Source organism: Dermochelys coriacea, chromosome 10 (assembly GCF_009764565.3).
Source record: "Dermochelys coriacea isolate rDerCor1 chromosome 10, rDerCor1.pri.v4, whole genome shotgun sequence".
In the NCBI taxonomy this organism is placed as follows: Eukaryota; Metazoa; Chordata; order Testudines; family Dermochelyidae; genus Dermochelys; species Dermochelys coriacea.
The window spans coordinates 52,256,095-52,272,986 of record NC_050077.1 but is presented as its reverse complement, the minus strand read 5'-3'; the positions used below and the strand labels follow the sequence as shown (position 1 = coordinate 52,272,986).

Below are 16,892 nucleotides of genomic sequence, written 5' to 3'. Positions count from 1 at the left end.
TTAGCAAAATTATGACTTTCTTGTGTAAAGTCTGAGCAATTTAAAGCGATATTCTACTTTACAGAACATCAAACACTAAAATTAAAAGTAATGAAATTTAAATGCATCTGAAGAAGTGGTTTTTACCCACAAAAGCGTATGCCCAAATAAATCTGTTAGTCTTTAAGGTGCCACCGGACTCCTTGCAATTTAAATGAAAATCCAGGATTATAACTGGAATGTGGGGTCTTGATTACCAAGTACAGTATTTGTAATTTAACTTTCATGTAAAAACAACAAGGAGTCCTGATGGCACTTTAGAGAGTAACAAATTTATTTGGGCATAAGCTTTCGTGGGCTAAAACCCACTTCATCAGATGCATGGAGTGGAAAATATAGTAGGAGGTTTATATACACAGTCCATGAAAAGATGGGAGTTGCCTTACCAAGTGGGGGTCAGTACTAACAAGACAATTCAATTAACAGTAGAATACCAAGGACGGAAAAATCACTTTTATAGTGGTAATGAGGGTGGTCCATTTCAAAAAAGTTGACAAGAAGGTGTGATTAACAATAGGGGGAAATTACAAAAACTAATTTCCCCATACCAATTAATAGGGAAAAGGGAAAGGATGATGATACCAGTCAGACTATTAACTGCATAACTTATATCAGTGTGCTCAATTTGAAAGTTCAAACATATCATATTCTTGGTAATTATGATATTACTAACTGTCCTCCTTCCGAGTGCTAATTCTTCAGTACTATATGCCAACAGTAGTGTACACTTGAGCTACTCAGAAGGGAAATGGGTCCAAGTTGCAAAGTTCAGATCGGAACTTCCCCAGTGTTCACTGGCGTTCAGATCTGGGATTGTGTTTCAGACCCATCTCCGTTATGACTGGGTTCCTGTCTGGCAAGTCATGCATGAGCCTTTCAAATTGCTGCGTTGTTACCCTAGTGTTGCACCTAAAGTTTCAGCAGTACAGGTTCCAGAGGGATTCCCTATATATGGAGATTGAGATTAGCTTGATTTTGTTCCCACTGAAGTCAATGATAAATCTCCCATTGTCTTCAATGGAAGCAGTTAGTCCATGTTGAACACTTTTGAAGATGGATAATGGAAATAACGCTGGAGCCAGTGAAAACTTTGTGTACTCATTTTATGAGATCTGAGATGATGATTCTAATTAAATTCATTTTCTCTTCTAATAATTAAATTGCTAAATTCAGACAACTAATTCATCAAAACCATCTACTATGCAATCTAATAATACACGCTGAGTATTAGTCAATACTCATTTCATCAAAATAATGAAAATCAAAAATAATCTGCTTCATGATTATAATGGAAAGCAGACTGATTAAAAGTAGTAATTGTATTATCCCCCCAATATTCAGGCATACATTTTAAATAAAATTAGCACAATAAAATGTGAGGAAGGGAGGAAGGGTTTAGATTATATCTATGGAAATCACACAAGGGAAGTATCACTTTCATCACCCTTTAGCAATTGACACACATAACAGGTAATGAGTCTTGTATAGCACCTAGCTTAGGAGTCTTTAGCTCAAGTAGTAGAAAGACATGTGTGTCTAGCACTGGAGGTTCTAAGTTCAAACCCCACTGACTGCCCAAGAGGCTCTTGCTATAGCTATGCTACCCTCTTCCCCCTAATATTTCCCACAGTTGCAGCTCCACCAATGGCTATGCTAGCACAGAAGACTGTCCACTGCAATTAGCAACTATCATCTCAACCATGTGGTTAAAATGCCACTGGCTGATCTACACTAGCAGGTCTAGGAGACGCAGTGCTAACACTGGCACCTGGTCTACGCTAAAGCTCCCACTGTTGGAGAAGCACCTAGTTTGATCTTTTTTAGTAGGGAAGTGGATATAGGCACCCCCATACAGTAGTGATAACAGATTAATGAATATCTTTAGATTTCAATGTTTTGTGGATAATGTGGCATGAATAGCCCATAAAGCTCAAGTTTATGATTAATTAATAAATTAAAAAGGCCCAACATGCAGCCAGCATGAATTTCTCAAGGTCCCTTCCTGCCCTGCATTTCTGAGATTCTATGAAAATAGTATAGTGAGATATTTGGCCTTCAAGTCCAGTCAGAATACTGGCTGATTATATCCCTCCAAGCTCTTGTGCAAATAGACCAAGCATTTGATTAGATTGCTTGCTCCAGGTAATTTAGGACAAACTTTAACAGGTGTGAAGTTTTTGGTCCTTTCTTCAGGTCAGTGACATTTTGTAATATTTGACACAAAAACAAAAAAGTTCTCAGTGACTGCTTTTCATGCTTAGGAGAAAACTGGTTTGGTTCAGGTGGGCAAAGACTACCACAGAGTGTTTTGGCTGCTTTGTTTTAAAGGTGCATCCAAGGCTTATAACTGGCTGGAAACAAGAAACATGTTGCCCAAGGCAAACTTCTCTTGATGCCGTGAATGAAAAGAGAGTTCTGTGGCAGAGTAGGAATTCATACTTTAGAGGTGTTGTCATCCTCTTTGTCAATGGCTGGCTTGTAGATGACTCTTCTGTTGTCTTCTCGTTCCTTTTTGCAACTATAACAAAATAATTATATTAGCAAAGTGAAATTGTAAAAGCATCCATGACTATTGAAAACATGTTATTTTTCAGGGTATGGGGTAATTCTTTCAGTACTAGTGCACTTTGCATCACTCACTGGGGCCAGTATTTAAAAATATGTAGGGATAACAGTTTATGCATCGTACAAAGCTAGTGTTCATTACAAGGAAAAACTTTGAGTAGGCAAAGGGGAAGTAAGCAACCTTGGTCTCTCCTCCAGAACTAACGCAGACTGATTGCTATAAAAACCAAGTGCTCTCAATATATATCATATAGGACTCTGTCCCTTAATTGACATAATTTATTCTAAAACTCCACTCTCTTCTAGTCTGACTTCCTTTCCAACTGCATATGCACAGCAGCAGATTCAGAGAGCAGCTAAAAACAGGTAAATTTTAAGCAACAGAAATGGGATCAGGGAAAGAACAAATAGAGGGAGGTGAGAGATGGCAAATGCTGGGAGAGAGCACATCATCTAGCCAGCTGTTCACCCCAGTTAGAATGCAGAGTTGGAGGAGAAAGGTAGGAGCTCATTCCTTAGCCCCTACTCCCTGGAGCTATCCAGGACCGAAAGCATTTCAGTCCACTCTCCATAGACGCATGCTACAAGACTTTTCCTCACTTCTGAATTCCTTATCTTTGGGGGTGTCATAAATATAAACGGAAGGATAAACACCTTTAAATCTCTCCTGGCCAGAGGAAAAACCCCTTTCATCTGTAAAGGGTTAAGAAGCTAGGATAATCTCGTTGGCACCTGACCAAAATGACCAATGAGGAGACAAGATACTTTCAAAGCTGGAGGCGGGGGGGGAGAAACAAAGGTTCTCTCTGTCTGTGTGATGCTTTTGCCGAGATCAGAAAAGGAATGGAGTCTTAGAACTTAGTAAGTAATCTAGCTAGATATGCGTTAGATTCTGTTTTGTTTAAATGGCTGATAAAATAAGCTGTGCTGAATGGAATGTATATTCCTGTTTTTGTGTCTTTTTAACTTAAGGTTTTGCCTAGAGGGATTCTCTGTGTTTTGAATCTGATTACCCTGTAAGGTATTTACCATCCTGATTTTACAGAGGTGATTTTTGACTTTTTCTTTAATTAAATTTCTCTTTTAAGAACCTGATTGCTTTTTCATTGTTCTTAAAATCCAAGGGTTTGGGTCTGTGTTCACCTATGCAAATTGGTGAGGATTTTTATCAAGCCTTACCCAGGAAAGGGGGTGTAGGGTTTGGGAGGATTTGTGGGGGGAAGACATTTCCAAGCGGGCTCTTTCCCTGTTATATATTTGTTAGACACTTGGTGGTAGCAGCAATAAAGTCCAAGGGCAAAAGGTAAAATAGTTTGTACCTCGGGGAAGTTTTAACCTAAGATGGTAAAAATAAGCTTAGGGGGTTTTTCATGCAGGTCCCCACATCTGTACCCTAGAGTTCAGAGTGGGGAAGGAACCTTGACGGGGTTTAATGTGAGCATCACTGAGGTATTTTGGCAAAAAACTGAACACCTCTATACGAGTTAAGGTCGAGGGACAGGTACATTGGGACAAAAGTCATCTCCGGTACACCAGCTTGAGTTTATATTTATTCTCTATTTTCTGTGAAATGGGTTTCGTCTGCTCAGGTCCCCTAATCATAGAGGAGAATCAACATATTTACCATGTTTAAACAAACAAAGATGGGACAGCAAAATCTCTTACCTCTTCTTCCTAAGCAGCCAAAAGGCTACTGCAAGCATGATGATAACTCCAAGAATGCTTGCTAACACAACTGAAAGTACACCACCTAGGAAAAGGAGGAAAATGCACAGGTTTTTCTCCTTTCTTTCTTTCTTTCTTTTACAAAGCTACTTAAGGAAGTAAAATGGCAAACTTATTCCTTTACTAGGTAGACTTCTCAAAAGATGCAAACCTGAAGACCCCATCCTGAAATTGGATCCACACAGGCATACGTCTATATTTACCCAGAGCCCCAAGGAGCACTGAATTGGCACAGGAGTCATGGAGCAGCTTACAGGATCGGGGTTCTTTATGCCTGCTGTCAGTTAACATCTCTGTTCAGTACAGGCAAAATTCAAGAATCAGACCCAAATGAGAGAGAATGCCAAATGAATTCCTGCTCTCTTTCCATGCCCAAAGAACACAACTGAATGTAGTCCTTGCTGCAGGTGGTGTGTTTTGTAATTGAAAATATTATTTTCAGGTGTTGCTACAAAGGGTAAAGGAGTTGGAGAATTAAATCATGATATTAATATAACATTTAAAAAATATCATTAGTTCATGTGTGTAAGCACTTCGGAGATGGTGTTGGATATCCCTCTCAAGCTTGAGATTCTGCAGACTTGATACTTGTAAATAATTGGGGCGAGCTTAATCATCATCAACAAAGTGCCAAACACTGACTTGACATGCATTTCTGCACTCCATGAAAACAGCACAATAATCCCACCTTGCATCCCTTATGCTCAACAAGAGATGGCTGTCTCTATTCTTGCCTCTCTGGAAGTCAGAAAGGCTTCTCTGTAGGCCTGCTGCTGTTGGAGTCATGGATGTGCACAATAAAGTTTTGCTCTGCTGTCGCTGCCTGATAAAAACACATCCCTATGCACTTCCCCACCATCTCCTCCACCTTTCAAAATGAAGTTTTGTTCCTACTCGTGGCACAAGTGGTTGTAAAAGGCTCTGCATCATGGTGCTCTCAACTGGCATAAAGATGCATATGTTAACAGTGCTCTTGCAGGGTTGTTGTTTTTTTGGGGGGAGGGAGTTTTGTACCTGTTAGGAAACACTTAAAACCACAACAGGTGGAATATGCCTAAAAGTTGTTTGGGAGGTTTTGCTGCTGATAAATGGTCCTTTTTTTAGTGTTAGAAATCTTTGCTTTGGTTCATTGACCTAGTAACCCCAGAGACTGTTCCTGGTGTAAGAATAGCAGGATGTGCTGTGGGGTACATATTCGGAATGTCTTTAAAGGAAGTGTTGCTTACAAACAGGAGCTAAATTATTTGGTTGTCTGGATGAACTGGGAGACAGGAAACCTAAACTCTATTCCTGGCTTTGACACTGACTCTGTGTGATTTTTGGGCAAGTCACTTCATGTTCCCTGTTAGATGGTAATAACAATGCTTACACCATTTTGTAAAGCACTTGGAGATTATGGGTAAAAAGTATATTATTTGATTTGTTTTAGGTGAGTTAAATCATGCATTATAATTCAATATAATTTAGTGTTAACCGTAGGGCAGGACTTGTAGCAAAAAGGTACACTAGATATTGAAAGGTCATTTTAAGACAGAAATGGAAAATTGCATAGAATGAGAAGCTCAATCAATCTGAATCACAAAGATCACTGTTGTGTACATATGCTGTTAGCAATCCAACAACATACCTGTGCTCAGTCCACCATGTACTGAATCTTGACAAAATGAAGGGGGCAAGGAGGGAAAAAGTGAAAGGTTAATCACTAAGGTTACACTGGAAATGAGTATTAAAGAAATATAGATCAGGTATTTTCCTCATAACTTTTTGTTTCTTGGTAAAATGGTGCTGGTTGGCTACTAGTCTTGTAGATATTTGGTAAATGGTGTTGGTTGGCTACTAGTCTTGTAGACCTTTTTAATGTGTGACTTTTAAGACCGACCCTGCAGATTGCCTGTTACTTAAAGCACTGCTATCTGAGAAATTTTATAGTTAGTATTGCAATTGCTGCTTCCTAGACACCTTAAAATCTTTGCTCATTGTTTGGCCAGAACAGAGGTTTGGAGTGGATCACAGACAGACATACTGGAGCACACTAGTTATTCATTGTCTGACAATGACTAATTCTGGAAACTTCAGGAAAAAGGCATAAACTCCTACTATATGCAATTGTATGCTACTGCTAATCATCTGATCTTCTGAAGCATGAGACAGTGGGAAGTGCATTGGTCTGACTTCGAGTTCCTTTGTCCTATCATAGCTACTTCAGATGCTGTGCTAAGGAGGCAGAATGGCCTATGATGGCAAGAATTACTACTGTGTTCAGCATAACACGTAAGAAATCTGACCTGTCACAGGAAGTTGAAACCTGAGCTAATCTCTCCCAACCCTCAAGTGAGAGGAGAGGGAATGCTGAGGATTAAGACTCAATATTCCCTCAATTGGTGGCTGGCAGAGTTGCATCTTATGTCTCAGTTTCCTGTCCAGTAATGAGCCAGGTCCTCGAAAGACACCCGCACACACTCCAAAAGAGAGGGAAGTCAGGATTCTTAACACTGAAGTAAAGGAAACATCAAAGTTTTTCCTTCTCTTTGCCTCTTTATTATATAAAAATACAATAAAATGCACAAACTACTTCTCTTTAACAGTTTAGTAATTTTTTAAAAGGCACGTTTGCCCTGCAGGGTACAGATTAAAACTCTAGAACAATTACTTTGCTGCTGAATAGTCAGGGGTGGCAATATGTGCAAACCTTGGACAGTTACTTCCTGACATTTGAGTAATATAGCTTGTGTATAGTAGACCTCTGTTTGCGAGCATTTGACTTGTTTTCTTCATTGTATTATATGTACAGCTAGCATTGGCTTAGATCTATCTGGGAGAGGTTGGTTTTAGTATTATGATGGTCTGGTAAACTCACTGGTCACTACTTGTCTATTTTGGGTAAGGCGGGCTTTGTAATACTGGAGTATTTGTAATCATAATGGCAGTGTATTGGGATATTGCTCTTCTGTAACATTAGCCTGTGAAAGTGCTGATGGTGACATGGTCAAGGGAATAGCTTAAAATCCTCATTCTACCCCAAACTCAAAGGCAGCAGAAAAATTGAGTGTCGTTGGATAGACTGTTGCACTATATGTTCCAACATAGATAGGCTTACATGTCTTGTTTAATTTCCACCTACTTAATTGAGGCTTGAACTAAAAATTTGATACATTGGTGAACCTCGGCAAATGTGGGATAAGGTTGTTTATATGACTAGGAAGCTTGGCCTTTATTCTTCCCCAGCAACTTCCCTCTCTGCCTGTAACAAGCCTCTTTAGGAAGGGGTTGATGCATGATAGGAAGGGCTTAGAATAAGGCCTTTAAGCACCGATTTACCAATTTATTCAGTCCACCCATGCCAGTGAAGGTTTCCCTTACAGCATATGTGCTAGAGTTTATTCCAGTTTTAAATATATCAATACTGGACTTCCATCTCTTCCATTAGACTGTGGACTAGTCTTCCAAGGGATCTAACAGCAAGTATTCCCATGGCAGTGTTTGTATGGTTGATTTAAATCTATAGCACATAGGCATGAAGCATGTCTCTCTGAACAGTTCTGTATCTGTCAGGCACAGTAAATCAGGCAGATGAGAGAGACTGACTACCTTTTTGCTGTCCTAAGGAATCTGAAGTAGGAGCCTCTTTGACTGGACTGAAGATCCCTGTGTTCTTCAATTGACAAAGGGGAAAATGGGGCTTTGTTTTACTGTGGCTATATACCGTAGTGACTCCGTGGCTTTAATCAAAGGAGACCATGTATACGGGAGGACAGAATAATATTTAATCAGACATGGGGACAGAGTCTAAGAAATAGGAAAAGTAGTTGAAAAAGGCCTTTGGAATTTAGTTTAATGCAATAGAAAGATCCTGCTTTTCCTGAACAAGATACTTGCTGCAGCTACTGAGAAAAATAAGGAGCGTTTGTGTACTTTCAGAAGTAGAAGGGATACTTTGATCACAGCTTTCATTTAGCATGCAATGAAAAAAGTCAAGGTGCAGAACTGCCAGAAAATTTAGAGATGACCAGTGTTTTTTGTCTGTGAATTGCACATAGTCACTGAAGTAATTTATTCCCAGTGCAGTCAGGGCTTTGCTTACATGAAATAAGAAAGTATTTCCAATTTATCAGAGGGGTAGCCGTATTAGTCTGTATTCACAAAAACAACAAGGAGTCCAGTGGCACCTTAAAAACTAACAGATTTATTTGGGCATAAGCTTTCATGAGTAAAACACCCACTTCTTCAGATGCATGCTGTGAAAATTACAGATACAGGCATAAATATTTATTGGCACATGAAGAGAAGGGAGTTACCTTACAAGTGGAGAACCAATGTTGAAGGCCAATTTAGTTAGGGTGGATGTAGTCCACTCCCAAAAAATTGATATTGACACCTCCTCATTGATTTTTGGGCCTTTTTCTTATATAGGCTCCTATTACCCCCCACCCCATCCCGATTTTTCACATTTGTTGTCTGGTCACCCTACCCACTGTTGTAATTGGAGATAATGCAAGGTCTATAGTGCAATGATCTCTTGATACAATAAACTGCATTTAAAAATTAACTAAAAAAACCTGAGAAAAATGCACTTTGCACACCTGGGAATTAAAAATCTTAGATGAAATCCTGGCCCCATTGAAGTCAATGGCAAAGTTCTCACTGACTTCATGGGACCAGAATTTCACCCCATATATTTAAAACATAACAGTGAGTTAGGAAATTGTCTGCATCTTAAAGAGACACCATGAAGACTAGTGAAGCCTAGTAAGTTTATAAACATGAGTTAAAAGTTTTGCACATGCCCTGGCAGCACCCTACCTATGTGGTTTTACAATCTCAATTTCCTATTTAAAAACAAAAAAAGTAGTTCTCTCCCTCTCGTCTGTGTGGAAGAACAACAAACTGGGAGGGAAACTATAGAGGACAAAAGAATGAAACTGACTGTACAAATGAATGACATAAAACTAAAATATTTTCCCCTTTCAGTCGTAGCAATAGAATGTGTTACTTGTAAGAATTGGCAAAGCATTTTCAAACAAGTGTGAATTTTTGTTTTTTACACTGACAGTGTCCTTTTAAGAAACACAGTGCTCAGTTTGCAAGGCCTCCAGCAGAACAAACTGTGGCTAGTATGAAGCTCCAGAGCAGAAGCTTAGAGAACGAGCACAGTCCTACTCTCAATTCTACAGAGGAGAGACTGATTCCAGTACTCTGCTCCCCTTACATGGGTAGAATCCCCTGATGGAAGCAATGAGGATTTTGACTAGGAGAAAAAAGTATGAGTAGGGGTCTTCCAAGGGAAGTTAATTAGTTGTTGTTAATAGTATAGTTGTTAATTAGTTGCTTTTCTTTGAGCCGGAAAATTTCTCAAAAATTTAATTTGAGAAGGGCTTACTTGGCTGAATAAAAAAGCATGCAGAAGGGAATAAAAATATAGGTACATAAGCAGGAATGGTACATTAAGTCAGATAATACAGGATGGTTATAGAATGTTCCAGTTCTCAGGACTGCAGCTTCAAAAGATTTCCTGTGCCTGGAAGCAGTTTTTGATGTAGCCTTAGTGAATCACACCTCTGCTTTCCTGGGGGAGGTGTGAGTGAATGTTGCTCAGCTGTTTGTTTCACAGTAAAAATGGGCCTGGGCAAAAATCCTTCATTTTGGGGGTGCTTGAAATTTGAACGCAGATCTGACTCTAGCAAGTACTTCCCTATCTTTATAATTGGACAAACCAAAACCTGGGATCCAAACCCCTAGAACTTTGGAGTCCTTGAAATTCCAGCTTGGGTACTTCTGACTGCAACACGTTTGATGGGCTGTGGAGTAAATGCTCAAACAAAATAGTGAGGTTGATGAAGATTGGTTCACTAATGTCAATATTCATACTGCCAGCTAAATGCTGAAGTTATTTTGCCCATATGTTAACATTTTGCATGTGATGTAGACTCAAGTTTCATACCTGATTTTTCCCATTATGAACAAAATGTGATACACAAATTATGGAATACACAAATTCAAACCTTAGTGTATTTACAATATTTTGACCTATTGCAAAAAAACAAAATACAGAGAGAAAAGTCACCCCATTCCACCTATTGTCTCAAAATAGCCAGAGACCCTAATGTTTTTGTCTATGAAGAGGATTATGAACCTCACCTTTCAGAAAAATTAGCCATCTTAGCTTTTTGTGAATTCCAGCTGTTAGGAACATTTAGGGCCAGATTCTCAGCTGTTGTAAATCAGCATAGTTCTACTGACTTAAATCGGAAACTGCCCCTTATTGGTTTGGGGAATGGTCAGGCCAATTTGGATTTAAGTGATTTTACAATGTAAATCTAAGTCTAATGCCCAGTGAAATAAGGGCATTATAGAAAAGGTCTAAATGTTTCAGGTACACTAAATATGTTTCCAGTTGTCTGGAGCCTTAAAATTCCATCTGTTATGTGGAAGAGTATATCCCTTACAGCAACTCTCTGTTATTCAATAGAACTCATGCAGTGGGGTGGAATTTGAAAGCTTCAAGACTATAAAAGGGACACAGTTTCTAAAGCTAAGCATTTAAAACTGGCTGGACTTCAGACTCATTCTTTATAGTCAAAATCACAGAACTGTCCTTACAGTAATTTAGGTTTATTCGTGTATGGGCTTTTTTTTTTTTAATTGCACTTGGGCCCCAAAGATTGGGATTTAAGTTTGTAGTGTTTGAGATATTTTATCCCTTCTGTTAATAAAGATGGGAAAAAGCAGAAACCAGGTTTTTTTTAGTTGTTAACTACTAACTGAGTTAGATTCAAGACCCTTGAAAGTTTTATTTGTAGAAGTGCAGTCATCAAGCATTTTATTTTATTGACAGGGCAGGTGTGTTATCTAACAGTTCAACGAAGGCTGGGAGCCAGTACTCCTGGGTTCTGTCCCACTCTGGAACTGACTTCCTGTAAAACTTTGACAGGTTTCAGAGTAGCAGCCATTTTAGTCTGTATTCGCAAAAAGAAAAGGAGTACTTGTGGCACCTTAGAGACTAACAAATTTATTTGAGCATAAGCTGAAGTGAGTTGTAGCTCACGAAAGCTTATGCTCAAATAAATTTGTTAGTCTCTAAGCTGCCACCAGTACTCCTTTTCTTTTTGTAAAACTTTGAGAAAGTTTTCCTGTTCCTCAATTTCCCAATCTGTAAATTGGAGATAATGAATATGCTGTCAGGGGGCTGTGAAATGCCTTGAGAACTTGGGGTAAAAGGTGCTAATTAAATGCAAAGTGTTATACTGACCTCTTTCATCAAGTGTAAAACTGCTTCCCCTTCACCATTAACTCTGTTAACTCTAGATACATTTTACTCATACTTTAACCAAAAATGTAGGGAGGTGAGGCATCTGTTCTTAACTACTGTCCCTCCTTAAGTGCTGCAAGTGAAAATAGTTGCCTTTTATATGCACAGAAATGAGGCCTGAGTGAACCCAAGGTACATTAAATCCATGATTTAGTTTAAAGGCACTTTTGAAAGTTCTGTGAATTGCCATTAGTGCCAAAACGGCAATCTGACCTTTTCAAATGCATCTGCTCCATAAGGGCTTTCCCTGAGAGGCAACTATTTCGTAGTTCCCAGCAAGCGTGGTTAATTAATTAGAAATCAGGAGACACGGTAGTGTAAGAAGCAAAGTAGCCTTTGACATTGAAGCACTGGAGAAGACAAGGTGTGGGAATTTAATGTATTTATGGAAAATATCACAATACTGGGAAGACATGCTTTGCTATTTAACTGTAATACATCCAGCCAGTTCTTGTATTGTAGATTTTTTTCCCCTCCAATATAAGTATAAAGGAATGTCTAGTTAAATGAATATTAGAACTGATCAGAAAAAATGTGCTTAAAGAGCAAGGAAATTGATATGTCTATTTATTTAAAATATTACTGTCTAGGCTGTATGCAATAGTTCAGAACAAGGCATTTATACATTTAATAGAAGTCTTTGTGGTTGTGTTTTACTCCCATATAGTGTGTATTAAAGGGATAAAGTTGTTGTTCACAGAAGTTTTGTATGTACATCTTAGTAGAAGTGGGTCCAAGCCACAACACTGAAATCTGGAGCCTCATCTGGATTTCACACACCCCAAAGTTTAGAGTTTTGCTTCAGCCCATTGTAGAGGTTAGGGCCAGTGATAAAATTTTCTTGCATATCTGGGTTTGGATTCTAAACCCTTCCAAAGCTCTGTGTTTTTTGGAGCCAGAGTTTTGATGCAGCCCAGTAGAGGAAGGGGCTAGATATGATCAGATATGGAGCCAAACTACTCCCAATTTAGGGGGAGTTTTTAATCTGGGATTTGTTTGGGCCCATCTCTAAATTTCATATGTCTGTTTTGTAGTTGTATGTTTATCTAAGGGCTTGTCTACATGGGGAAAATTGACCAGAATAGTTATTGCGGACTAATTATTCTTGAATAAAGTGATTTATTCCAGAATAGAGTTCCCCTCTGGATACTATTGCAGAACAGTTTATTCCAGGATAGATAGTCTGGTCAATTTCCTGAGGAGGCACAATTTCCTACCTGTGTGTTGTTCATTTGGCAAGAAGTGGAATAACAAACAGATACTGTTGCTTTAAGATTTTGTAATGGATAGACTAACGTGTCTTTATTAATCTGCAGACTGACTGTTTGGCTGGATTGGATTCTTAATTTGTTTTAAACTTCAGTAATCAGTCTGAAGATGTGTAGTATTTGACTTAGACCCATCTGCCAAAGCAACACATTGAATGTGCCAGCACTCCAAGGGCTTTGTACAACTCGGTGATAGCCCACTTAATGGTTTTGACTGATTTCAGAGCAACACATTGGTCATTACAGTTCATTTTGTACAAATAAGCCAAGTAAACCTTACTGATATGCAGCAAAGCTCATCATAAAAAGTGCAGGCGTTTATGCAAAAGCTCTTCACACACAATTGTCATTATGTAGCACTACATAATAAATTCTTTAAACCAATTGTGTCTTTAGACTTCAACCTAATAAGATGGCTAATTTTACATCCATAACAGTGGATTGTGCAATCCATTGTTATGAGTTATTTTTACTTCTAGGTGTCAAACTCCTCAAGGACATCCTCTGTAATTCCCCATAAACGGTCTCCCTGCAATGCAAAATTATGATTCCTTTTAAGAGTGTCGTCAGCACAATAATGATCATGTACCAGCTGCGTTTGACATCACCGAGGCTGAACTCTTTCCAATTTCAAGGTGCTATTTTTGTTTTGTTTTTTTAAATTAAAAACACACATGCTAAGTACCCTGCAAACGCTAACAGTCTAATTCAGAGCCCATGGAAAGATACCTATTGAGTTTAGTGGTCACTGGATTGGAATAACTTTATTCTCATACATGTTTGCAGGATCAGCCCTCAAGACTGGATCAAAAAATGGTCTTTCTTCAATCCAAATGTAAAAGTATGTAGTTTTTTTCCCCAAAGGTTAACATATTCTGCCTCATTCTAATCAGATACTTATAAAAAGGAATACATTTCCGCTATTCTCTGCATTACTAGATTTCCAATTTGTAACATGCCGTGGAAAGTTCTGCCCTTTCTTTTGTGATTAAAATCAAATTGCATATCTCATGAAATTTCCCCAGGGCCCAATCCTGTCTCTATTGAAGTCAGTAGGCATTTTGTAATTGACTTTGATTGGAGCAGTATTGGAGCCTCAGCAGAAGTTTTTAAACAATGTGTTTGAAGTCCAGAGATGTGGGGTTGCAGTGCAGTTATGGAGTATGCTCAAGTTAATTGATAAAAGCTTAGACAGGTTAATTAAAATGAGGAAAATTTCGCGACATGGAACTGGAGGATGTACGTGATCATAATGCCACTTAAAACAGTGACTGGAACCAAAAGATTCAAATTTAGAGGGAAAAACTGTCTAGTGTAAATAATATCAAAAGTTTTTCTCCCATTGAACGTGACAGGAAGGGCTGAGGCTCCCCAATACACTTTCCCCTGCCTGATCTTCCTCACTCTACTCTCCACGATCAAAGGACAATGACTGAGTGGGATCTGCTCACTTGATCCTAATGGGTGACAAATAAAACTTTGTATACACCTTACTCTCATACAGTTGCTCACGTAAGCAACTGTAAGAGGAGAAAAAGGGAGACAGCAATGTAAGGGGAAACGATACTGGGTGAAAACTACTGATCTTTGTTCCTGAAGAAACCACAGCAATGCTATAGGCACCTAGTATTCCAAATCCACATGCATAACTATTTACCATTTCTTTACACAGGCATTTATTTTACTTACCTTGACGGAAGGAGACAGAAACCAGCCTTTCATCAAACTCCTGAATGTGTCTGAAGTTATTAACCATTTCCAGGGGTGTGGGGTCATTGGGCTGTGTGCAGTACAGAGCTGTTTCCAGTGCCAGCAGCTAGGGACAAAACATACAATTCAGCATCCAGTGTATAGAGAAAGCAAGGTGGGTATGCTTAGACATCATCTTATGCTGAAATGACACTGAGAATCAGTTCCATCCAATGAGGGACTGTTTCAACACACGGAAATGCATGAAGGAGGTGGGATTAGTTATGCAGTAGCTACAAATGCAATGTACTGTGTGAGCCCAAATGTCAGGGGTGCTGGAACAATTTTCATAATGGGGGTGCTGAGAGCCATTGAACCAAACTGTAAACCCTGGATATGATGGAAACTATTTCAAGCCAGGGGATGCAACTGGCAGCACTCCTAGTTCCAGCACTTATGTCAAATATAATTTGGTGTGCAAGCAGTTTGACCTCAATTGTCTAAAAGGCTGTTTCTCCATGTCCATATATGAGTAACCCTAATAATTGACATTTAGCTGTCAGGAAAATGGAGAAGAGGAAGCCCTTATTTCATGAGTGTTTGTAGACTTGTTCTCTGCTTGTTTTTCTTAAACCTCAAAACACAGCAAACAAATATGTGTGTATGCAGAATCCCCCAAAAAGTCCCCAGACATTCCTGCTGTCTGACCTGGAATAGAATAGGTAACACATGAGTGGATCTGATTTTAAGTTAATAAAAGGACTAGTGTAGAAAAAAAGAATTATTATTGAGGGAAAGTTTTCTTCCACGAAGGGGTGCTTGAAATATTAGTGCAAACAGTCCAAGTCTGAAGCAAGTAATAGAAGTAATCTTAATAAGCTGGATATTTTGGTAGGGTAAGGAATGCACATGCAGTGGTAAGCGTCATAGAAATGAATGCTCACCAAAAGGAGTGCAGCTGCTAACTTGATCGTAGATTTCTGTGATAAAACAGTTTTGGATTTCTTATTTGTAAGTTACTAGCTAAGATCTTTCCACCTGATGTGGGTCAGAAGAAGCTGGTGTTTGAGGGTTGTATAACTCAGTATCGAACATGTTTCTATTATTTTCCTGCTAGTTTATCAGTTGACCACCTGAGAGGAGGAAAAAACTTAATCCGTTTCTAAGAGATGCACATGAAGACTAGAGGTTGGTAAAAACCAAGGTAGCTTTGGTTTTGCCAAATAACCCTTCACCAGTTAGGCTTTGGTTTTATGAAACCAAAATCAAAGCTAGAAGTTGTTCCTATATAGATGTTACTGTTACATAAGATTGGCCTGGCAATTTGTGAAAGATACTTGCAAGAAGAGAGTAAGTGCTGAAGCAAAGGAAGAATACAGACAGACTACAAGTTTCAAACACAAATCTCTCTGTGCCTGTTTAACTGTGAGTGAAACTTTTCACCTGTGATGGTTAGCAGACACAATTAAGGTGTCCTGTATCTAATTTTCAGAGGCAGTCAGGTACTTGGAAGTTCAAGTGACCTTAAACTGAATCACCAGTTATTTTTCTTCACAAAATTGTGGGCAGAAAAATAATGATTCTGTTAAGGTGGGACTGAAAATTTGGACCATAATGTGTTGTTCTGAATTAAAGAGCCATCCAGTCCCATGGCCTTTGCATGTCAATTGCAAACAAAGTATGATAGATCAAAGAAATTAAATAATTTTTTCCTCACTCCAAGATTAATGTTAATAATCACACTTTTTAGTTTTATGAGACCTTATGGAAAACTTCCTATTTGAAATCCAGGAAATGAAAATACAAATTTAACATTCCTTAATAAACACCAAACAGATTAATTTATTAGCATTTAATTTAATATCAGACTTTAGGCTACAATGACAGGCTAAATAAGGAAATATCTGTTTTACTTAAACTTGCCTGTTCTTGTGAAACTTTTACCGGGTGTCGGAAAACTGTCCAGAGAACACTAGGGTAACAAGGAGGAGTCGTCAGGGATCCTTCATAGCGATAATACTCATCCAGTTGTTCAGGAAGCAGTTCTTGGATGTCAAAACCTGGGACTAGAGCTACCTGGTCTGAAAGAGAGAATCCATGTTAATTCCATATTCTTAATCACACTTCTCTCAGTGCTAGTCTACTTTGCATCATCATGACTTTCTACTGGACTGCATTAGTTTGCTGTATATCTCTGCACAGGTGAGTCCTAGTAGGGCAAACTTGTTTTCAGCAAGCATTTTGATCTCAATGAAAAAGGAAAAAGTGTACTTTATAGATGCTAGACCCAATTTAATATA

The 16,892-nt window shown here is 38.7% G+C and overlaps 1 protein-coding gene across 4 annotated transcripts in view; it reads right to left on the bottom strand.

The window, feature by feature from the left end:
- Positions 1–16,892, bottom strand: part of CA12 (carbonic anhydrase 12) — a 51,795-nt gene continuing 34,903 nt past the window's right edge. For 3 of the 4 annotated variants that reach the window (XM_043493275.1, XM_043493274.1, XM_043493276.1), the window contains 4 exons: positions 16,516–16,673; positions 14,593–14,719; positions 4,270–4,354; positions 511–2,557 (listed from right to left, as the gene is read on the bottom strand). In XM_043493275.1, coding sequence (XP_043349210.1) covers positions 2,473–2,557; positions 4,270–4,354; positions 14,593–14,719; positions 16,516–16,673 — 455 coding nt within the window. In that variant the 3' untranslated portion in view covers positions 511–2,472. Of the gene's footprint in view, positions 2,558–4,269; positions 4,355–14,592; positions 14,720–16,515; positions 16,674–16,892 lie in introns of all 4 variants that reach the window. The other variant, XM_038420152.2, reaches the window with a different exon arrangement.